The sequence below is a fragment of the Marmota flaviventris genome, chromosome 1, assembly GCF_047511675.1.
Source record: "Marmota flaviventris isolate mMarFla1 chromosome 1, mMarFla1.hap1, whole genome shotgun sequence".
NCBI lineage: Eukaryota > Metazoa > Chordata > Mammalia > Rodentia > Sciuridae > Marmota > Marmota flaviventris.
Genome location: NC_092498.1, coordinates 6,092,901 through 6,117,063, shown reverse-complemented (window position 1 = coordinate 6,117,063; position 24,163 = coordinate 6,092,901). Strand labels below are relative to the sequence as shown.

The following is a 24,163-nucleotide window of genomic DNA, read 5'->3' as shown; positions in this document are numbered from 1 at the left end:
AAGCACAGTACACTAAGTGAGCAAACCATAACACAATCATTGATGATTATTATTGAGCAGATCTACTGCATATAATGGTATGTGCTGTACTTTTACACTGCTGGCAGTGTAGTAGGTGTGTTCACACTGGCATCACTGCAGACATGTGAGTGATGTATTACTCTATGATGTCACTAGGCAATGGGAATTTTTCAACACCACTATATCTTTTTTTTTTTTTGGATACCTGGAGTTGAATCCAGTGGCTCTTAACTACTGAGGCACATCCCCAACCTTTTTTGGTATTTTATTTAGAGACAGGGTCTTACTGAGTTGCTTAGAGCCTAAGTTGCTGAGGCTGGCTTTGAACTTGGCAATCCTCCTGCCTTTGCCTTTGGAGCTACTGGGATTACAGGCATGTGCTGCCACACCCGGTAGCTTCATTATATCTTATGGGACTACTGTCATGTTCAGTCCATCATTGACTGTAATGTAGTCATGTGGTACACGAGTGTATAACTACACACAAAAAACATAAGTAACGGGGCTAGGAATGTGGTTCAAGTGGTAGCGCGCTCGCCTAGCATGTTTAAGGCACTGGGTTCGATTCTCAGCAGCACCACATAGAATAAAGATATTGTGTCCACCTAAAAAACTAAAAAATAAATATTAAAAAAAACATAAGTAATGCAGTTTAAAAACACATTATTCATCATCAATATTGTTTTCTCCCAGTCTTTTCCTTTGTGACTATCAAAAATGTAGTATAGATAAGGTTTTACTATTCTAAAAATAAAATATTCTGACTTTTTATAACTTTGTGTATCCATGAACATCTTTCTTGTCATAAATATATACTTCAACATCATCTTTAGTGCTTCATAATATGGCATCATAAATTTAACGAAAGCATGGGCTCTAGGTGCTTACAACTTTATGAGATGTTTAATGAGATATTAAGCCACTAGTGGAAAGAAACATAGTGACTTCTAAGTAATAACTAGCTCACATTCTTTTTTGAGGCTTCTTAATTTTTCATTCTGAAATCTGAAGCTCTCCTTGGTAAATAATTTTATACCAATACCATTGCTTGAGAATTTTCCATTAAGAAAGTTATTCAACTTGTCTTGTTCTCACAAGTTTGAAAAATTAGAATGTTTTCTCTACTTTTTTTTCTTTTCCTTCCAGTGGTGTTTAACAGTTCACTCTTCTTAAAATATTTTGTTGTTGTGCTGCTGCTGTTTTTGCAGTACTAGGGATTGAACCCAGGGCTTGGCACATGCTAGCCAAGCAGTCTGCCCCGACCTACATCCCTATCCCAATTTCTTAAAATATTGAGGTCACAAAAGTCATGGCCCACCCTTCTTTCGCCCTTGGATAGTTCCAGTTAGTTTTACTTTTCTGTTGAGCCTGTTTTCCTGTCTCTCTGTAGATGTTTTACTTTTTCCCTGGATCTGCTCTGAGAGCCATGACTGCATTTCAGTGGGGACCTCTGCGCATCAGAGTCCTCCATGTCTTTTCCTAGGTTTGGCCTTGTTTGAATTGCTGTCATATTGAGCTGTGTTTCCTGATTTTCCTTCTAGGATCTTGTCAAGAAGTACTCTGACAAACTAGAATGTTGTGAAAATGAAGTAGAAAAGATAATAGAAGAAATACGTTGCAAAGCAATTGAACGTGGGACAGGAAATGAAAATTACAAGACAACTGGGGTTGCCACAATTGAGGTGTTTTTACCTTCAAGACTAAGAAAAGTGAGTAATTCCCTGAATGTACACAGGGACCAGTATTTTGTGTTATGATCAAATACATTGTTGTTTTTGTAAAGCTACAATCCAAAGTTAAAACGCCTTAAGTTACCTTACATGTTGACAGTTGATGTTGTGGACTCATTTTTGTTGTTGTTACAGGCTCTTTAACTGGCAGCCTCCCATGGCAGGCTTGCTTCTCTAGGATCTCTGAAACGTCACAGAGCTCTGTCATGTTCCATCTCTTTCTAGCTTAATGGTTAGAAATACTGGGAAGTCAAAGTGGACATCAGGTTTTCTAGAACCTTATGCACTAGGACATATTTGAAAGGAATTTATCCTTTTCCTATTCTGGTGGAGGTCAGAGGGCAGCCCAATGAGTGCTTAAGTCGGGCCAAAGGGACCTAGGTGGGGCCACCTCATCTCAGGGCCACATCCTCAGAAGTCCGAGTGTAAAAATGTCACTGTGGCAGGGCACTCAGAGATGCCTCTCAGGACCAACCCATGTTATTCATTCTCAGAAGGAATAAAAAAGTGTATGTAAGAATCTATATGTCAGTAATTGTAGGAGCACTGTTCATAATAGCCAGCAGGTGGAAATAACCCAAGTGTCCATCAGTGAATGAATGGATAAATAAATGTGGCACACCCATACAATGAGAAACTATTTAGCAATAAGAAAGAATGAAAAACACATTTACAACATGGATGGGCTGAGGCTTTAGCTCAGTAGTAGTTCAGTCCCCAGTACTGCAAAAAACAAAACAAAACAAAAAAACCCAATCAACAACAACAAAAACAGAAATAAAAAACAACTTGGATCACCTTCAGCAATTGCTGAGTGAAGCCTGGCATGGTGGTACATACCTGTAACCCTAGGAGCTCAGGTGGCTGTGGCACAAAGATGGCAATTTCAAGGCTAGCCTGGGCCACTTAGTGCAACCCTATCTCAGATTTAAAAGTAAAAAACATGCTGGAGTTGTAGGTCCGTGTACTGATTGGGGGGCAGGGGAACCTGACTGAGTGAAAAGGCCACGTGATCTTGTTTACATGGAGGGTCCAGAATAGTCAAATCTGTAGAGACAGAACATACATTAGTAGTTTCAAGGGGTGGGGAGAAAAAGGGAAGAAATGAGAATGTAGGACATGGTGTTTATTTGAGGGGATGATGGTAGAAAAATGTTCTGAAATTTGGTTATAAGTATAGCTGGCCCTGTGACAAACCCCGTGAGCAGCCCTGTCTGGTGGTGGTGCATGGCTGCCCCCTTGAGGGCACTCGGGTCACTGGGTGAGTCTGTGCTGGCTTGTGTTTACTAGGCCTTTCTTCCAGGCAGACAGTGACCTATGTTATATCCGTGATACCAGCTTTTCCAGTTTCATAGAGTAACAGCTGTAACTGGTATTAAATTTAAGTACATTTTATTTTGTTTGTTTTGTTTTTAAATAGGACAGGAAAAACTTACTGGAGACCCGATTGCACATCACTGGCAGAGACCTGAGGTCTAAGTAAGTATCTGTGAGCTCCAGGTCCCAGGTGCTCTGCCCTTCTTTACACTCAATCACCAGATCCTCTGGGACCACCCTGTAAGAGAGGCTGGTCAGCTCTCATCCTTCTTTTATGTCAAAGAGGTTGCAACTTGTGATGGAGTAGCTTATCTGGACTCAGTGATAGGCAATGGTGGCCTGAGACTTGCACCCTCTTCTCTGCTCCTGGTGGAGCTTGGGGTGAGATGGAGACTATGCACCTCAAAGGAGGGCTTGGGTGTTTGAATGAAGGAATAGGGTAGAAATGGGGAGACGGCTTGGCATCACAGAGTATTGGTTTTGAATTCCATCCCTTAGTGCACCAGTAGCTTTCTGTGATCCTCGGCAAAATGTTTTGGCTGATTTCAGACTATTGTCCCTTAGTTAAAAAAAAGGACATCATTACCCTAAGTACATGTATAAAGGTATGAATGGAGTGACTCTACTTTGTGTACAATCAGAGACATGAAAAATTGTGCTCCATGTATACTATGAATTGAAATGCATTCTGCTGTCATGTATAACAAATTAGAATAAATAAATTAAAAAATAGACCTGCGTGACACTAGTGAAAACCCTAGTTGATTATTTCATCTCCTTATATATTTAATTAATTTATTTGGAGGACTGGGAATGGAATCTAGGGCTTCACTCACGCTAGGCAAGTGCTCCAGCACTGAGCTACGTCCCCAGTCCTTACTTGTATCTTTTTAAATGGTGTTTTGAGGTCTCCAGGGCCATTCAGTGTCTCATTTTCCTTTTTGATCTACCTCAGGGCAATTAGGGATGGATTCAAAACACAACTTTCCTTCAGCACCCATGAATAGATCCTAGGGACCAACCCCTGCTGGGGGTCCTCCTGGGGAGACCCTGGAAGGTTTGAGGTAGTTTTTAATCCTGGTGTGCAATGAAGGCCCTCCTGCCCAAATGGATAGACAGCCCAGTGGTCCCACTGCATGAGGAGACACCCAGTAAAACAGTGGGAAAAAGGACTGTCTCTTGGAGCTTCAGATTGCCACTAGAGAGCCAGCTTTGTTAAAGTGAGGTGATGTCTGTGAGTCAGTGAATTGAGATCCTGGGTGTTTCTGAATAAGAGTATAAAATGGTTATCATGATTAAAATCTTTTTAGTGTATAATAAATAAATTTGATTTCCTACAGTTTTCACTGGTTTTATTTTGCAGAATAGCTGAAACCTTTGGATTTCAAGAAAATTACATCAAGATTGTCATAAATAAGAAACAGCTTCAACTAGGTATGCTATAGCAGAGAATGCAGAATTTTCCCATAAAGCTAATATGGAAATAATGACTTTCCATTTTTTTCTTGATTTTCCTGTATTTAAAAATATCTAGCTTTATTAAGTAATCCCAAGTTACTTGAGTTTGAAGTTCACTAAATAAAAATGTAAAGCAGAAAATAGCTTCCCAGTAAATATTCACTGCCTGCTGTTTGCTAGAGGGAAAGAGAGATGCTCATCACGAGGTCAGCTACAGTCTGTGTGTGCTGAGAGGGAAGACTTGGGAGAGGCCCCGGCTGATGTGGCCTCATGTTGGGCCCAGATTGAGGGGCCCAGATTGAGGGGCCCAGTGCAGAAGGCGAGGGGTTGCATGGCAGGCAGAGTCAGCGCTGAAGTCACAGCTGTGGTCCTCAGCCAGGCTCATTCTGCCATTAGGAGACATTTCTGCCTGTTGTAACTTGGTGGTGGGGAGAGGTGCTCCTCTACTTAGTGGGTGAAGGAAGGACACTGGTAACATCAGACCACCTGGGACGGCTGCCACACCACAGGCTTCTTGAGCCCCAGATGCCACGAACGCGGCTGTTGATTCAGGGGACTAGATCTGCCTTACTCTGTCCTAGAGTGTTTCTCCTAAGGAAATGGGAAGGTGTCCATCTGGGGAGGGATCTCCGGTAGCGCCTCACAGATTACTGGCTCAGAGGGGAGGGCTTGGAGCGAGTGTGAGTGGAGATTGGGAGGCATCAACTCTGCCATGATACCTGCAGTCCTGTGGTTTGATCGGTTTCCAGTGGGTTCTGGGGCCTCACGAATCCAGTTGTCTCCAGCTTGATGTGCTGTGGCCCTTCACGGTTCTCGCCTTTCCTTCCTGTGCCATCTCCAGCTGTTTGCCGCTGTGTGTCTTACGCATCACAGATCCCTTTTCTCTGTCATCTAATCTCTGTTCTGTTGTGGTGTGTTCATGGACAGAAATCCTTGATTTTGATGTTATCAAATCTCTTGTTTTACATTTTGTGTTTTGTTGAAAAAGTGCTTTTCCCAGCTTCTGGACTACAGGGATATTCAGCATTTTCTTATATATCAGCTTAGTGTATGAGGACTTTCATCTGTCCAACTAAATATTTCCAGAATGTGTTCAAATCTGTTTATAGCACATAGTATTTGTTATTCTAAAATACGTTTGTATCTGTGTTTACTCTTTTTAATTTTGTTTGCTTATGTGCATCTTTGGTATAATTTTTGTGAGGTTTATATTTTGACAATTTTTTCATAGATCTAGCTTTTGATTTTGTCATTTTTTTCCTTGGTTCAGTTTCATTGATTTTTTTTGCCATCCTTTCTATACTATATGTGAGGAAACTGAGTCTTGGAAGATAAGTAGTTCACTCAGGATCACAGTTATAAAAAAGGAAGGAGACCATGATCTTTGTTTTTAACTGACAGGAGATCACCTCTGATAGTGTACTACTGTGCTGAGGCTTCCTGTCCATCTCTGTGAGTTGGGTCTGTTATTTCTCAACTAGAAAATAGGAAAATTTGTGTATTAATTATACTTTCTTGTTTTTCTTTTATACTTCCTAGCTCTCCCTGTAATAGTTTCCCAAATATTTGTTGCTTCAGTTTGGTCTTAGAATAAAGGAAATTGAACTTGGGTCCGTTTCCACTGGATGATTTTAACACTGTTTCATAGTAACAGTTACACAACCAAGTTTCAGCATAATTTTGCCAGTTATGTGGCCTTGTGGTTTGCAAGTGTTGATGCAAGTTTAAGAACTCCATTAACTTCAGAAATGGACTGTTTCCCCCCGAGCTTATGTGATGCTCAATCTGACGCTTACAGGGAAAAGCCTGGAAGAGCAGGGAGTGACTCACAATGTCAAGGCGATGGTGCTGGAGCTGAAGCAGTCTGAAGAGGATGTGCGGAAGAACTTCCAGGCAGAGGAAGAAGAACAGAACGAGGCAGAACTAAAAGAAAAACGAATTCAGAGGACAAAGAGAGGACTGGAGATACTGGCAGAGAGAGGTATCAGCAGAGCTCTGGACTGGCCACCTCACTTGGATACATGAAGGCAGCAGGGATTACACAGACCTGAGTGGGGTGGTGTGCACGTCCCTTGGGGAGGTTTCTTCCCTGCAGTCTTAAACTTTTGCAGTGTTCTCTCTGCTGTTAGACTGTGAATTAATAGAGTTCCTTTGGTTTTGTTGCAGCTGAGATGGTGGTGGATCCAGAAACCACACCGTACTTAGACATAGCAAACCAGACGGGCAGGTCCATCAAAATTCCACCGTCACAGAGAAAAGTAAGTACTAGGAGACACCAGGGGCTTGTTCTTGGATTTGCTGTCATAACAGAGGTGGTTTTGTATTGTTACCATTTCTCAGCCAAGGCCCAGTAGCTTCTTACAATGAAGAGCTCTAATGACTAGGGGTCTAGCTAATCTTAGTTTATCTATCTTAAGAGACAGTTTGAAGTGGGTTTTGCTATTTAAATTATTGTGTTTAAAATTAACAAAGTTAAATTTTGGGGGTTTGGGGTGTTTTGTGATGGGCCTCTTTATGTCACTCAGGCTGGTCTTAAACTCTTGGGCTTAAGTGATCCCCTGACCCAGCCTCCTGAGTAGCTGGGACTGTAGCCATGCATGTGCCACAAGGCCTGACTTAATGTAAGCTTTAATATCAGAACTTTGTGAATTAATGTTGTACTGTCAGTGGATTGAGGTTTTTTTTTTTTTTTTTTTTTTTTTATAGTAAATGATGACATCTAGATCTTTTTGAAAAATCTTTTTTTTTCCTTTCTTTTATATTTATTTTTTTGTTGTAGTTGGACACAACACCTTTATTTCACTTGTTTATTTTTGTATGTGGTGCTGAGGATCGAACCCAGGGTCTCGCACGTGCGAGGCGAGCGCTCTACCGCTGAGCCACAACCCCAGCCCTTGAAAAATCTTTATAAGACATAAATTATATGAAAATCGAAATATAAAAAATCAATGAGTTTCAAAAAATTTGGATCACTTTTGGCAGCTTCCCTTCATAACTGTAACAAAATACCTTAGATAATTAGAAAAGGTTCATTTTGGCTTATAGTTTTGGAGGCTCCAGTTCATGATCAGTTGGCCCTATGGCTTTGGGCCTGTGGCAAGGCAAGCACATCATGGTGGTAGTATGTGGCAGAGCAAGACTGTGCTATCAGCTGTGTTATCAGCTAGAAGGAGCCAGAATCGCACAGTCCCCTTTGAGAGTGCACCCTTAATTACCTAAGGACCCCCCACTAGACCCCACCCCTCCCATTGCACCATCCTGGGGACCAAGGTTTTATTTAATATGTGGGCCTTTGGGGGACACTTGTCCAAACCATGGCAATTAAAAAAAAAATTTTGTAGTTGTAGATGAACAGAATATTTTTACTTTATTTAATTTATTTTTATGTGGTGCTGAGGATCGAACCCAGTGCCTAACGTTGCTAGGCAAGTGCTCTGCTGCTGAGCTACAGCCCCAGCCCCCTGTGGCAATTTTTAAAAAATGGTTTTGGAAATACTAGAGTTGAAATATATTTCAGAAAGGCCATGATGACTGAGAATGGAAAGTGATTGCCAGGCAGTGTGTCCTGCCCTGTAATTCTAGGGTCTTGGGAGAGTGAGGCGGAATCGCTTGAGCCCAGGAGCTTGGGACCAGACCAGGCACAGATTGAGGCCTCCTCTGAAACAACAAACAAAACAAAACAAAACCCACCACTTTTTAAAAAGAGGATGTAAGAATGAATGGGTGCTGTTTTGTATGCGTATGTGCAGTCTCATAGAGTACTAGGAATGGACCCAGGTCAGAGACACCAGGAGAAACTGGAAACAAAGGGACAGGTGCTGCTTGTGCTCGTGTCAGCCACGGTGAATTGGGGCTTCAGTGTTTAATTAAGCTTCAATTATATTTTTCTTAATTTTGGCTTTTAGATTGAGTTGTGATCTTGCTTTTTGTTTTTATCTTATTTGGTTTTCTTTAGAATTAATATACTTTCAATATAATTTGTTTTATTATATTTTAAAGTGATTTTTTAAAAATCCATATTCTTTCCTAGGCCCTTATGTTAGCTATGGGATATCATGAGAAGGGCCGAGCTTTCCTGAAAAGAAAAGAATATGGAATAGCCTTGCCATGCCTTTTGGACGCTGACAAATATTTCTGGTAGGCACTTTTGTACTTGGTGAAATCCAATTTTAAGAAAGATGGTCCAGATTATGCCCAGCACCTCCCTTCCTTGTGGCTTCAGACTGAGAGTGGTCGATGTAGAAGACTAGTTATGCAGTAGACAAGTTGTGAATGATTTCTTCCCATTGTATTTCTAATTCACCTTTCTTCCCTGGACAGGAAAGAATTATATAAGTGTATGCACTTATTTTTTTTTTACAAAAAACATTTCCTTGCCTGACCTGTTACAAAGTTCCCCATGAGCATGTCTCCTGATGGTTTTGATATAGATGCTGATGGTTGTTCCCCAAATCCATTGTTTCATTAGGGGATGCAAAATATTGATACTCTGTTATTCCTTCTGCATTTATTGTTAGAATTGTCTGAAAAGAATTAATTTTCCTCTCTGAGCATGGTGATGTACACCTGTAATACCAGCAACTTGGGAGGCTGAGGCAAGAGTATCACAAATTCAGGGTCAGCCTCAGCCACTTATTTAAGACTCTGTCTCAAAATAAAAAAAAGGTGGGGATGTAGCTCAGTGGTAGAGTGCCCCTGGGTTCAATCCCCAGTAGCACACAAACAAGAATTTTTTCCTCATCAGCTATTTGGTTTTGGACAAAAAAGAGATCAAAGTACTTGGCTTCTTTCTCCTCATTTTCAGAATCAACTAGTCCCCTAATGGTGACTAGTCAGTTTTTATGTTCTTTTTTTTTTTTAATTTTTTAATATTTATTTTTCAGTTTTCGGTGGACACAACATCTTTTATTTTGTTTGTATGTGGTGCTGAGAATTGAACCCAGCACCCCGCGCATGCCAGGCGAGCGTGCTACCGCTTGAGCCACATCCCCAGCCCCAGTTTTTATGTTCTTTTTTAAAAAAGTATTAGTATTAACTAATGAGTTTTAACACAAAACATATGATATTTTTCAAACTTTGGTGTACAAGTTTGCTGTCTTTGTTAGCAGGTTGCTCCTCTGGCCCTGTTAGTGTAATCTTGGTATCCTCTGTAGACTCTCATCTCTGGATCCCAAAGACACATTTCTGAGACAGTCTCCACACTGAGATCAGCAATTTACCAGAGTCTGTTTTTTTTTTTTCCCTCTCATGGTACTGGGGATCAAACCCAGGGCATCATGCATACTATGCTAGCGTCCTACCACTGAGCTAAACCCTCCACCCTTTTCGTAAATCTTTTTTTTTCTTTTTTAAGACAATTTTATTTTTTATTTTTTTTAGAGAGAGAGAGAGAGAGATTTTTAATATTTATTTTTTAGTTATCGGCAGACACAACATCTTGTTTGTATGTGGTGCTGAGGATCGAACCCAGGCCGCACTCATGCCAGGCGAGCGCGCTACCACTTGAGCCACAACCCCAGCCCCTTTTTCGTAAATCTTATTTTGAGATGCAGTCTTGCTAAGTTGTCCAGGCTGGCCTTAAACTTGTAAATCTCCTGCCTGAGCCTCTCAAGTAGCTGGCATTACAGGTGTGCACCACTGTACCCAGCTCCTAATAGGAGAGGAAATTGCATTTAAAGACTATATAATCTCAGCATATTAAACATTTGTAAAGTAGACTTAATATTTGTTAACTTCAGCCAGGTGTGGTGGTGTACATCTATAATCCCAGCAGCTCAGGAGGCTGAGGCAGGAGGATTGAGAGTTCAAAGCCAGCCTCAGCAATTTAGCAAGGCCCTAAGCAACTCAGTGAGACCTTGTCTCTAAGTAAAATATAAAAAAGGGCTGGGGATGTGGCTCAATGGTTAAGTGCCCCTGGGTCTAATCCCCAGTATCAAAAAAGAAAGAAAGTAAGTTAACTTCAGTGTGAACTTGTTTCCAGTTTGGTAAATTCCTAAGATAATCCTCTATACTTTAAAAAGATAAATACAAACATGTAGTTTACTGGCTGCTTTGGTCAGTGCCTTTTAGTGTTAAACAAATCCCAACTTAAGCTAACTTCCACAAAGAAGGACTTTATTGTCCCAGATATTTAGGAGGAGATGAGTGAGGCTGGGAACAGGGAGAACAGGGCTAGGAGCCTCTGGGGCCTCCTGCTCTGTCTGTATCTGCTTCCTTATTGGTGTCAGCTTCATTCTGTGCTGCTGCAGACAAGGGATTCTTAAGTTGAGTCCTTAAAATTCAGGTAAATGTTTCATTTTATTTCATAATTGTGCCTATAATTGTTATTATCAAAAATTTCCAATATGCATAAAAATAGAAACTAGTATAATGAACTCCCTTTTACTCATCCTCCAGCTTTACCAGTTGTCAAGAAATGGCTGATCTGAGTTCATCTGTGTCGGTCTTTCTTAATATTTCTATGGTGGACAAAACCTTAAAGTAATTTTCAAATCTCAAGAGAACCCCTGAATAGAAATAACTGTATCTTCAGTTCATAGTACATCAACATATTCAGTAGGTACTAGATACAATAATCAAGTAATGGCTGTCAGTTCTTTTTAAGTAAAAGTATTAGATTTCCATTATTGCAACAAATAACTGAGATAATCAACTTATGAAGAGGAAAGGTTTCTTTTTACACAGTTTTGGGAGTTTCAGCCCCTGATTGTTTGGCCCATTGGTTGGGCCTGTGGTGGTGTATTACATCATGGTGTTGGGGACTTGACTGAGGCTTGATTTCGTGTGGCTGGAAAGAGAGAGACTGGAGTCCCACAGTTCCCTTCCAGGGTACACTTCCAGCCAATGCCTTCAAACCTCCCACTAACCTCCAGCTCTCAGAGGTTCCCCCCATCTTAGGACCGAGCCTTTGTAGAACATTTCAGATCCAAACTGTAACAGTGGAGAATGCTGTTGGTTTCCTGAGGATCCATTGATTCTGGCCAACATGTTAGCTTTCTTTTTGTATGACTGCAACCTCCTGAAGAAGACTAACTGTGATGCCAGCCAGCAATCTAGGTGCAAGAAACTTGTTCTGTTTTCTTTCCCACTTAATTTTTCCCCCTACCTTCTCCTAGTAAGCTAGAAATAAGCTAGAAACTTGTTCTGTTTTCTTTCCCACTTGATTTTTCCCCCTACCTTCTCCTAGTAAGCTAGAAGTTCTGTCATAGCTTTGCATGTCTTGGGGTATGATGGGTAGTGTGACCAAAAATAGTTCCTTTCCCTGTTTATTTGTGGTATGGGAATTGAACCTAGGCTTGTGCACACTAGGCACACACACTACCAATGAGCTACACCCCCATCCCTCTTTCCTATTTAAAACTGAAAATGGGAGTTCTGCTTTCAGCCAAGGTGGAATAACAGGGACTAGGTTTACCCGCTCACTTGGAAGCACCTCAGAAACTTGACAAATGTATAAAAGAGCAGCTCCCAGCAGTACAGGTAGGAGGGCCCACCCAGGCAGAGCCTCATGGTTCCTCTGAGTTGATGAGCTGAGAGCCAAGGAGGTGAGAGGAGAGAGCTTCAGAGCAGCCCTGTTGAGTCTACAGGTGGTACTCATCACATGTGTGTGGGGACACCCCCAAACCTGGGCAGGAACTGCCTGAACGAAGCAGAGAGAACAGTCCTCTCTGTTCACAGAGGCCAGGGGCAGTTTGTACCCCACCAGCCAGAGTGGACAACTTGGAATCACAGATGGAGCATTCAGACGGGTCATGCCGCAGTAATAGGGCAAAGTTAACCCCAAAGATTACTCTAGTCCTGACTAACAGAGCCTAAAACCCAGCTTTGAACAGTAGATTAAAGTTACTATTTTCAAGTAACTTAAGTACAGCCCTAACAAAGCTCAGTAATTTAGCAACACAGAAATAATCCAGCATCCAATTAAAAATTAGCACGCATGCAGGCTGGGGTTATGGCTCAGTGGTAGAGCACTTGCCTCACATGTATGAGGCACTGGGTCCAATCCTCAGCACCACATAAAGTAAATAGATAAAATAAAGGTATTGTGTCCATGTACAACTAAAAAAAAAAACAATTAGCAGGAATGCAAAGAAACCAGAAAATATAACCCATATTGAAGAGAAAAGCCAATTAACAGATGCAGATCCAAAAGTGACACATAAGTTAGAATCAGTAGACAGGGACATTGAAACAATACATTCCAAATACTCATGAAGTTATAGAAGGGCTCGAGTGTGTCAGATGAAGACCTGGGAGACATGCAAAAGACTCATGCTGAAATTTAAGAGAGGGAAAAATAGTGTCTGACAGGTGCCTTGGGTGGGATGAACTGCAGTAGACACTGCAGAAAAGAAATTCAGAAAATGTGAAGATGGGGCAGTAGAAACTCTAGCATGACACAGAAAATAGAACTGGGTAAGGGCAGGGGAGAGGATGCCAGAGCATCTGCAGGTTGGGCAACCTGACCGTGCAGTTGGTGGTCCTGAAGGGGGGGGGACTTGAAGAAATAATGGCCAGAACTTTTCCTGATTTGGTGAAACCTATTAATAATAAGGGCTGGGGGGATAGGATTGTAGCTCAGTGGCAGAGTGCTTGCCTAGCATGTGAGGCACTGGGTTCCATCCTCAGCACCACATATAAATAAATAAAACAAAGGCCCATCAACAACTGAAAAATATATTAAAACTCTGGGGATGTGGCTCAGTGGTTAAGCACCCCTGGGGTCAATTTTCAATACCAAAATCATCATCATTGTTGTCATCATCATAAGCCCAAACAGAACATAGTTTTTCTAAAGTGAGGCTCAACAGATTTTTATTTAAACAAATGTCATACATTTATTTTAATGTTGCTTTATTGTGAGAATTTACTGATAGTGTTTTATTTTTGTGGTACTGGGGATAGAACCCAAGGCTTCGTGCAAGGTAAGCAAGCACTTTATCACTGAGCTACTTCCCTAACCCCCCCTTTTTTTTTAATATTTTATTTTTTAGTTATAATTGGACACAATATCTTTATTTTAATAATTTATTTTTATGTGGTGCTGAGGATCGAACATGCTAGGCGAGTGCTCTACCGCTGAGCCACAACCCCAGCCCCTTCCCTAACCCTTTTTATTTTTTAATTTGAGACAGGGTCTTGCTAAGTTGCTGAGGCTAGCCTCAAACTTATAGTCCCTCCTGCCTCAGCCTCCCAGATCTCTGGGACTACAAGGTTTGTGCCTCCACACCGTGTGGCAGTGTGGAATATTAAAGCTACTAAAATTGTAAATCAAAGAAATATTAATAAAGATATACCCAGGGCTGCGGTGTAGCTCAGTGGGGAAGTCCTGCCTGGCACATGCAAGGCCCTGCATTTAGTTCCCAATCCCACAAACACAAACACAATTTTATTCTAGGTTTTTAAAAAGCATTTTTTTGCCCAGCTTACATGATTAGGTTCAAATAGAGGCCTAGCAGTTTCAGAATTAATATGTAGAAGCTGATTTCCTAAAATGAATAGAATAAAATGCACTCCTCTAGTGGGAGATGTGTTTTTGTTTTTGGCTTTTGGCTGCACATATTCTCAATTCTGAGGCACACTTGAGATGAGTACACATTATATTTTAACTGAAATGAGGCCATTTATGTCCTTGTCTTGATGCTTATTGAATGAGTCTGTAGGAAATTGAAAATGTGACAAAAGTCCATTTCTGTGAATGGCAGGACCATCTCTTACAGAAACCTGAACATGTTAGGAGGCAGATTGGGAGGTCTCCTCTTGAGTAAAAGATTGGGTCAAATTCACAGGCTCCTTCTTTTCCCCTCAAAGTCGAGTTCTTAGGCCGAGCCACAGATTTGGAGAAACAGAGATAACAAATAAATGTAAAGCACCTGCTTGAACACATTTTCCTACCCCCACTGGACTGTGCACAGGCCTTACCCGTGGGAGACCACTGTTTTAAGGGGTAAATGACAAGGTCAGACTCGATTCATTTTTCTTTGCTGAACATTCGTTGATAAGCCAGGAAGCTTGAGGACATGTGCATTCTATCATTTCATATAAAAGCAATCTTAATTTAGTAGGATAACAATGAAAACAGAAAAACCCTTTAGAATTTCTTAGTGTAAAATTTGTGGTTCCAGGTATTCTCCTTTCTTTTTGAAGACTAAAGATCTAGATTTGCATTATGAATTTTAATATAATTACTTAAAATCCTAATAAATAATCTTGTGCAGACAGAATCTACATTCTTTCTGGACTAAACTGACTTCTGTTTATTGTCTTATGTGTCTTCCTTTTTCTGGATTCAGCCCACTATCTCAGCTACAAAGTATCCTTCAGTCTGCACATGGTGAGAAATCAGCTAGCCAACTTAGAGCTGGTGTGTTCTAGATGGTTTCTTCCCAGTGTGAATATGATCGAGCTTGAAGGCCTTATCAGAATCTTCTGTCAGTTGAGGCATTCTTAGAAGTGATTTGGGGGACTCTATTTTTAAAGCAGTAGTTCTCAACTCTTCCTGGGCATTAAAATTGGCCTTAGAGATTTTAGAAAATAGCATCTAGGCCCCTTCCCAAGAGACTTCTGTTACTGCTGGTCTAAAAAAGAGGGAAAGGGAAAGAAAAGAAAAAGATTCTTCATGTCTCGGTGCTTCTGATTTGCAGTCAGAATTGGCAGCCAGTGTGGTAAAGCTGGGTCTCCTCTGTTTGCTGAGGGGTGCTGACAGTGGCCTTGGATTCTGCTTCCTGCGAGGCCTCTTTCCCAGCCTGCCAAGTGGGTATGCGTGTGTCTGTCTGTCCTCCTCCATCCTAGGGCAGTTGGTTTTAGGCTGCTATTCCTGAGCCCTAATTTCTTTTTTCCTTGTTGGAAAGATTTAGATTATAAATATAGCTCCCCTTGTAAGTGCTGGGATCTTTGTTTTTGAGCAATCTTTGCAACACATCAAGAACCAGGAAAGAATTCCAGTAATTCTCCCAAAAGGTGACTAGTGCCACTTGTCTGTGACGTGGTCCCCTCTCCTTCCAGCGAGTGCTGCAGGGAGCTGCTGGACACTGTGGACAACTACGCTGTGCTGCAGCTGGACATAGTGTGGTGTTACTTCCGCCTGGAGCAGCTGGAATGCCTGGATGATGCAGAAAGAAAGCTAGACTTGGCCCAGAAATGCTTTAAAAATTGTTATGGGGAAAATCACCAGCGGCTGGTGCACATAAAAGTATGTTACTGTCATTTGTTTTCTGTATTGTTGAGCTCATTTCTGGAAATTGTATTTGTTCCTGCTAAATTATTTAGACTGCTGCTTTTATCTGATAGTAGTATGTAATATGCTCTTTTAAAGCTACATTTAAAAAAATTCTTAAGTGATTTACAAGTCTGGCTCTTTCCTTGGTCTGTATGTAGCCCAGGGGAACATAGTTTTCTGATCATGGATGCCCCCTACACACACTCATGATCACCTGACCAGGAGAGCACCTGTGATCTATTCACATTCAGTAGCATCTGATGTAAGATATAAATGCAAAAAATAGACATCCCAGGGCTGGGGTTGTGTTAGAGGGCTCGCCTAGCAAATGGGAGGCCCCAGGTTCCATCCTCAGCACCACATAAAAAGATAAATAAATAAAATAAAGGTATTGTGTCCATCTACAACTAAAAAAAAAAAAAAAACAAAACAAAACAACCAAACACACACACACACAATTCTAGAGTAATGGTTCACAGGAATCAGTCATAACCCAAGAGCTATGACTTGAGTAAGGATTCTTCTGATCTCTCAAGTTGTCAGAATCCCGCAGGGCATGATAGCCTCTGCCTGGTCTGGATTTTCACCACCTTCTCCAGTAAGCAAAGGGGCCCCTCTCCTGGATGGCCTGAGATAGGTGTCCTGGCCCTGTGTTGCACTCACGTACCTGGGGCCTTCACGTTGCCATCAGCAGTAGTGACACTATGGTCACAGCAGCGTTGCTACCTTGCCACTACGAAGACAGAATAATAGCTGTGAGCGTTGTGCACCAATGATTATAAATAAGACAGTTTTATCCTTTTTACCAATAACTTTAGGGCAACTGTGGGAAAGAGAAGGTGTTGTTTTTGAGACTCTACTTGCTTCAGGGGATCCGAAACTATCACAGTGGGAATGGAGAAGAGGCCCGCGAGTACCTCAACAAGGTGAGAAAGGAAGCTGTAGGCATTTCCACCTGCTTTTTTCTTATCCCCAGAAGTGAAATGTTGAACTCAACATTTTGTTTGTGACTTGTGAGAAATGTGCATCTCTTTCCTACTCCCGTCCCTCATGTACTGTAAACACATTTGTATTCGTTAGGATTCAGGCCAGATGCTATAATAAGGACACTTCAAAAGACGGTGACTTTAATCAGGCAGAAGTTTCTGTCCTTTCACCCAGCAGTCTAGAGGTGAGCAGGCAGGCCCGGGGAACAGCTCTGCGGGGCATCCCAGATTGCTCCTGTCAATGCCTCTGCCACCAGCAGAGGGGCTGGAGAGTCGGAGCAGGCCTCAGCTTTATTACAGAAAGATGCGGGTCACGGTGTGGTCGCTCCCACAGCACTCAGCCTGTTGGCACGTATTGTGGTATGGGTGAGCTCTGCAGGCAGAGACAGTGTTTTCTGCTTCAATTTATTCTGGTTAATAATAGGATGAGTTTAGAGTTTCTGTTAAAAAAAATCTGACCTGCAGTAATTCTTTTAGGCTTTAGCTTTGTGTTGGGCTTTGATGTTTTTGTAGTTACATGATTCTTGCATTTCTCCCTGTCTGTAGGCACGTCAGCTCTTTAAAGAGCTATACATCGACCCGTCAAAAGTACACAACTTGCTGCAGTTGGGGTTCACCGCCCAGGAGGCTCGGCTTGGCCTGCGGGCCTGCGAAGGGAATGTGGATCATGCAGCCACGCATATTTCCAACCGCAGAGAGGTACCCACCTCACGTGCATGCTGATGCCTGTGCCTTTTGGGAGGTTGGGAAGGGTGAGGCATAGTGAGCTTATTTCTGAAGTGCCGGAACAAGAGATGATCCCATAGGAAGTATTAGCAATAGGATCTCCTTACCACTCCAGATCAGGAAAGGAAGGAGTGACTTTGGTTCTTGATTACATCAACTTTCAGGCAGGTTACACAAGCAGTCTCTTCTTTCTCTCTAGACACCATGGTGTATTTAAAAAAATAATTTCTTTTGTAGTTGTAGAGGACAGAATGACTTTATTTGTTTATATTTATGTGGTACTAAGGATTGAATCCAGTGCCTCACATGTGCTGGACAAGCATTCTGCCACCGAGCCCCATCCCCAGCCCACCATGGTGTTTTTCTTGAAACCATTTTAAGGGGGCTGTGTTTTTCCAGGGGGCAAGAGTGATAGTTTGGGATTGTGTTCTTGCCTACAAACACGAGTCAGATCATAGAAACAAGTAGCATCATGTTACAAAAGCACAGGTATAAAGCTACAATTATTCAAAACAAGTAAAGAAAGCTTTAGAACTTTGGAATTAGAATCTTTTCATTGTATGCTCTCTATACAGCAGAGGACCTGGGGTCCAGAGAGCTAATGATGGGCTATTAGCAATAGGGCCACTTTTCTGTCCAGAACAAGAAGTTGTCAATAGCCTCTCACAGAGAGGTCTAGCTGTGAACCCCAGCCACAGCCTTCTCTGGAATCTTCACATATGTATACCTGGTTCCCTTTTTGCTGAACATTAGGGTAATCCTTAGGAGGACAGCAGCCTGTGGAGCTGTGGGAATGGGCAGGAAAGCCAACTGTCATTGGCCTGCCTGGCTCCAGGGTGGGAGTGGATTCATGGGTCAGATTACATGAGAGCCAGTCAAAAGGGCTGTTTTGGGTTTCTCTTTCATGACACGAGTGTTACCATCAGTCATGGTCCACCAGTTTTGCTGTGGACATCAGCGATGGGTAAAAGCAGTGACTAAAAAGCATGGCTCTGCATGTTTGCATGTGGTCCAACTCAGTACTGACAGAGAAGCAGACATTGCTGGGCACGGTGGCCTTTCCTGGCCTCCCAGACCTGACTGAGGCAGGAGGAGCAACTTGTGAGACCCTGTCTCAAAATGAAAATAAAAGGACTGAGGATGGTGCTCAGTGGTAGAGCACCCCTGGGTTCAGTCTTCAGGACCAAAACAGAAAAGAAAAGCAGATATTTGTGACAATGCATTTATTACTTTTCTTTTACTTCATTGTGGAAAAGATTTCTTTAGTATTTGGAAAGCCAGTATTTTAAAATGAGGTCATTTGAAAAATATTATTCTATAATACTTTATAATTCACAAAACATTTTCACAGTAATGTCATTAAGTTCTGCCTCTGACCACCTGTGAGGCCAGGGATGAATAATTCTCATTTTGCAGTGTGAACTCTGGCTCAGAGACTGAATTTTAAATAAAGTAGAGTGCTGATAAGTTTCAGCCCTTGGAACGCAGAGAAACACCAGCACACATGGAGCAGTTGCGCCTGCTCACCCTTCCCCTTGGTGGATGTTGTAGTTGGGGTGCTTATGGTTAAAAGCAACAACACAAAAAAATCGAGACTGTCCTCATGGAAAAGGAAGTTGGTGGGGTTTATTGGCCTGCTCTACTGTAAAGCCCAGAGAGGGATGGTCTCAGGGTTAGTTGATTCAGTGGCCTATCCGTGTTGCCAAGGACATGGTCTGTCTGCCTCCCCTCTGTGCTACCCTGGAAGTCCTAAGCACCTCACAGACTGGCCACTCACAGAGGCCAGGGGACTGTGAGACCTGATGGGCTTAGGCCTGTCCAGCAGATATTGACGTAGACCATTCAGAGCCGACCTGGGGAGCTGGGTCAGCCCCCCATATCCTAGGGAGGGGTAGAATGGATATTGGAAAGACAAACACAGTGCCCCACAGAACCGGAGCTCAAGTGCAAGGTAAGACTGCCCCCTCAGTTCCTGAGGCTCTACATCATGGGTAGTTCTTAAAAGTATGTATTTTCTTGTACAACATGGTCCTCAACTGGGAGAATTCTACCTAGGAGGTCCCACAGCCTGTTTTACCAGGCCTGTCCTTCAGCCTGACTTCAGAACCCAACTCTTACAGAAGGTGTGTGTACAGAGTATTTCAGTGCAATACTCATTGTCACTCCTGCTAAGGTACAGAGGAATGTTCCAGAATAGTGTAATTTTCTCATGTTTGGTTATGTGGTTAAAATAAACCTGACATGGCATTTGTGATTGCAGGAGTGTCCTTGAGGCCCCAGCTTGTTTGCAGTTCTGGGTTAGGCAACTCTGGTTAGGCTCCTCACTGCTGGCAGGGTTTTTGTGCATGCATGTTGTGCATATTTCTTTGCCTTCTAGAATATAAATGGAGGAAGCTGTAATTGGAAGCAGAGGATGCGGCTGGGTAAAGGCCTCTGGCGTGGGGGGTGTGAACAAAATAAAGTGGCGGCATGCGGGAACCTTGCTGGCTGTGTGGTTGCACACAGTCGCAGGGCAAGGTCAGCTCAGAGGCCTTTGTAGGGCCCAGGGAGATAGAAATAAGGAGTTGTGGGCTGATAGGGGAGAAGGGAGCCCCTTCAGGCTTTGAGTCCACAGGTGAGGCGATGAAGCCCACTATGATGTGCAGAAGTCATTAGGACTGGACACCCAGGGCATTTAGCAGACATCAGGAGGGTGGGGACAGGTGCATCACAGCTGAGGCAGAGGTAAGAGTTTGTGTCGTGCATACTCCAGGGAGCTGACTAGAGGTTCTCCTGTGTTAGGAACAAAAGTTAGCCTCTGTCTCCAGAAGTAGCTCAGCAGCCACCCATTCCACTTGGTCTTCCTTCTGACACCCGAGGGAAATGTTGGTGCCACCTAAAATTTGTGGTGTTTCCTAAGAGATGAGGTCATTCTGCTGCTTCAGGATGAAGGAAGAAGGGTGCTTGGAGCTGGGTTCAGCCCCAAAGGCAGGAGTGGATCTTGGACTGCTTTCCCTGTGCTCACTGCCATGGGTCATTGTGACCTTGGCACCATCACTCAGCATCTTGAAAGTTTCTGTCTCCTTGTTGACAAAGTGATGAGGTTGAATCAAATTAGTGGTTTTCAAACCTCTTTTTGTTTGTTTGAATTTTTATGTCTTTCATAGTGCTGGAGATCAAACCCAGAGCCTCATGCATATTAGGTAGGCACTCTACCACTGAGCTACATTCCCAGCCCCAGACTTGTATTTTGAAGCAATTAAAATTCCCTTTCCTTGCCAGGTGTGATGCCTCACACCTGTAATCCCAGTGATATGGGAGGCTGAGATAGGAGGACCAAAAGTTCAAGGCCAGCCTTAGCAACTTAGTAAGACCCTGTCTCAAAAAAATAAAAAGGGCTGTGGATGTAGCTCAGTGGTACTGTACTCCCTTGGGTTCAATCCCCAGTACTGGAAAAAATTTAAATTAAAAAACAAAAACTTGGGGCTGGGGATGTGGCTCAAGCGGTAGCGCGCTCTCCTGGCATGCGTGCGGCCCGGGTTCGATCCTCAGCACCACATACAAGCAGAGATGTTGTGTCCGCCGAAAACTAAAAAAATAAATAAATATTAAAATTCTCTCTCGCCCTCCCTCCCTCTCTCACTCTCTCTTTAAAAAAAAAAAAAAAAACTCCTTCTTAAATGTTTTTTTTTGGGTTTTTTTTGTATGATTTTTTGTCTGTTTGTTTGTTTGTTTTGGTGCCGGGGATTGAACCCATGGCCTTGTGCATGTGAGGCGCACACTCTACCAACTGAGCCATATCCCCAGCCCCTTAAATGAAGTTTTTATGGGTCAGTGATAGAATTCTCCCAGTTGAGGCCAGGTGCTGGGAGAAGGGACAAGACAATTCCTGCAGCCAGCTCCTGCACAGCAACAGCAAGCTCTTCCAAAAAGCAGGGTTACATGGCCATTGTCCCCTTGAGCATCCTGAAGGTGGGTCAGTGATATTGGCATCATCCAGGAGGAATGGCTCCCTGGGTGATCATTACGTGCTCCTCCCGGTGCTGAAGCTCCTCTGTCCTCCTCTGGAAGAGGTGTGCCACCTGTCTCTGGCAGCCTCTGAACCTGAGTGCTTGCCAGGTTCTTGATGCAGTGTTGGGCTTGGGAGGCTCCTCCTCCCTGCCTCTGCAGCAGCTCCCCAAGCCCCCTGCCCTGGCTCTGCTGCTTTTGACCAGTCCAGGGTAGGTAGAGAGAGCCCCTCCTCCTTTTTTGTTTGGTTATTCACCTTTTGACCTCAAGAACCCAGCAGAGCATGGATTTTGCTTTCTGTGAAATCTCAGCCTCTAGCTTAGTGGGACTTGCTGTTTTCTCCAAGGAACTGGCCCAAATCAGGAAAGAGGAGAAAGAGAAGAAGAGGCGTCGCCTGGAGAGCATCAACTTTTTGAAGGGGATGGGCTACCCCACACATGCAGCCAAGCACGCCCTCCATCAGGCCGGCGGGAACCTGGACGAGGCTCTGAAGGTGACCCCTCCCTGGGATGCGCTGCCCTTTCCTGCTGTCCCGCCAGCCCCGCTTCCTGCACTCTGCAGCGTGCTTCCCCGGGCCATCGAGCTCGCTCCTGAGCCGCCTTCCTAATTGCTGCTTTGCACCTAGGGTTGGCTTTCTGTGTCATCAGCAGAGTGGCAGAGCCAGAAGGATGGGTCCAGGCTCCCTCTCCGCTGAGGCCTGCTGGCTCAGGAGTGTGGCGAATGTTTACGTGGGCAGTCCGCAGGCCAGTACTCTGAGTGGGGTTTCTGTTAGCAGCAGAGAGTTTGATGTCAATGGCATAACTTCCTAATTTCAAAACAGAAGAGAATGATGCAAGTTTTACTATAATTTTTTAAATTAAATTTTTATTTGACTTATTTTATCTGATAGGTAGTACTTATTGGCAAAGGGGATTTTTTTCCTTTCTTTTTTTTTTTTTTTTTTTTTTTGTTCTTTGTAGTACTGTTGGATTGAACCCAGAGGTTCTCTTACTATTTTTTTTTTTTTTTTTTTTTGGTGGTGGATTACCAGGGATTGAGCCACATCCCCAGCCCTATTTTATATTTTATTTAGAGTCGGGATCTCACTGAGCTACTAGTGCCTCGCTTTTGCTGAGGCTTTGATCTCACAATCCTCTTGCCTCAGCCTCCTGAGGCGTGCACCACCGTGCCCAGCTGAGGTGCTCTTACTATTGAGCTATTTTTTGAGACGGTCTTGTTAAGTTGCTGAGGCTGGCTTTAAACTTGAGACTCTCCTGCCTCAGCCTCTTGAGCAGTTGGTATAGGTGTGGCCACTGCACCTGATACAAAGGAGCTTTTTACAGAACTCCTTAAAGCCACACACCAGTAGTAACTTCATCCAGGTCCAGCCCCTCCAGTCTGTTCAAGAGGTTCTCAGTAGGGCCGGGGCTGTACTACATCCCAGGAGCTCAAAGTGGGAGACCACTGCCCTGGGGATACCCACAGACCAGCAGCAGTCAGAACACACAGGATGAGGACCACACATGGTGCATGGGCTGGGGCAGGAGCCAGGCAGAAGGAGGTGCCTGTTGTCTGGGTGGGGACAGGGTAGTGTTGGGGGTAGGGCTAGAGAAGGGGCTAGACCAATGGTCAGTGGCCAGGTGCCACCTCATCTGCTGGGCTAAGGAGGCCACAGGAGCCCACCCTGTCTCACCTTCTGTATTTGCCCTGTGCCTGAGAAGGCCCCATAGGGCAGGATTTTTATTAACATTCTTAAATTAAAAAACATTATTTGAATATCAAGTTTGATTTTGATTGTTTTGGGGCAGTGCTGGGAGTTAAACCAGGGCCTGGTACATGCTAGGCAAGTGCTCAACCACTGAACTATCTCCAGTGCTCTAGTTTGAGTTTTCTTATATATCAGAGAACTGTAAAAGGCAGGAAAATCTGACTATATGAAGGAACTGATGGGGCTAAAAATAGTTTTTAATAATGAACGTAGTTCATAAATCCATTTAGCCACTCTTGAAGTATTTTATGCTAGATGGCAAATTGCCCAGAGGGTCTTAAGGTTAACAGTTAATGTGTGAAGTCAAGGGTCCAAACACGACTTCTGGCTGGGAGTGGTGGTGTATGCCTATGATCCCAGCTACGTAGGAGGATCGCAAGTTCAAAGCCAGCCTCAGCAACTTGGCAAGACCTGTCTCAAAAAAACAAATAAAACAAAGCGATCTGGGATGTAACTCAGTGGTTACATGCTGGGTTCTATCCCCAGTGCCGCACGATCCATTGCATCAAGGTTGTCCACAACCCTTTCCTGGTGGCCTCATGTATGCTAGGCTGAAGGGTGACTTGTCAGGAGGGCAGGATGCATGCTGCGTACCACAGATGAGCGTGGATGTGACAATCCATGCAGCACTGAGCAGGGTCTCACTGAGCTACTAGTGCCTCCTTCAGGTCAGGAGGGCGTGGTGCCTTCAGAGGCGAGGAGGCCTGCTCAGCAGCCTTCTGTTCACTTCCTTCTGTGGCCTCTGCCCAGAGCTGCGCTCTGGCGGAACCGTGTGCCCTCCTGGACTGCCTCCTCCGGCTCTCCACTCGGCACGTCTTGCTCACAGGGGAGAAGGGAGCTTTTTTCCTGGTCACTTTTGCTCCCCTTCAAACCTCAAGTCTGAGGTGACATTTGACTGGAGCCTTCTGCAAACACAGCTTGGCCCCCAGCCTGGGTTGGGCCCTTTCCTGGCTTTATGGCACCTTCGCATGGC

The 24,163-nt window shown here is 43.5% G+C and overlaps 1 protein-coding gene across 2 annotated transcripts in view; it reads left to right on the top strand.

The window, feature by feature from the left end:
* Nub1 (negative regulator of ubiquitin like proteins 1) overlaps nucleotides 1-24,163 on the top strand; it is a 31,771-nt gene that overhangs the window by 5,088 nt on the left and 2,520 nt on the right. For both annotated transcript variants that reach the window (XM_027943312.2, XM_027943313.3), the window contains exons 3-12: nucleotides 1,563-1,730; nucleotides 3,172-3,230; nucleotides 4,432-4,502; nucleotides 6,325-6,507; nucleotides 6,693-6,784; nucleotides 8,557-8,663; nucleotides 15,531-15,717; nucleotides 16,563-16,670; nucleotides 17,277-17,429; nucleotides 21,790-21,936. In XM_027943312.2, the coding sequence (XP_027799113.2) occupies nucleotides 1,563-1,730; nucleotides 3,172-3,230; nucleotides 4,432-4,502; nucleotides 6,325-6,507; nucleotides 6,693-6,784; nucleotides 8,557-8,663; nucleotides 15,531-15,717; nucleotides 16,563-16,670; nucleotides 17,277-17,429; nucleotides 21,790-21,936 (1,275 nt within the window). The remainder of the gene's footprint in view (nucleotides 1-1,562; nucleotides 1,731-3,171; nucleotides 3,231-4,431; nucleotides 4,503-6,324; nucleotides 6,508-6,692; nucleotides 6,785-8,556; nucleotides 8,664-15,530; nucleotides 15,718-16,562; nucleotides 16,671-17,276; nucleotides 17,430-21,789; nucleotides 21,937-24,163) is intronic.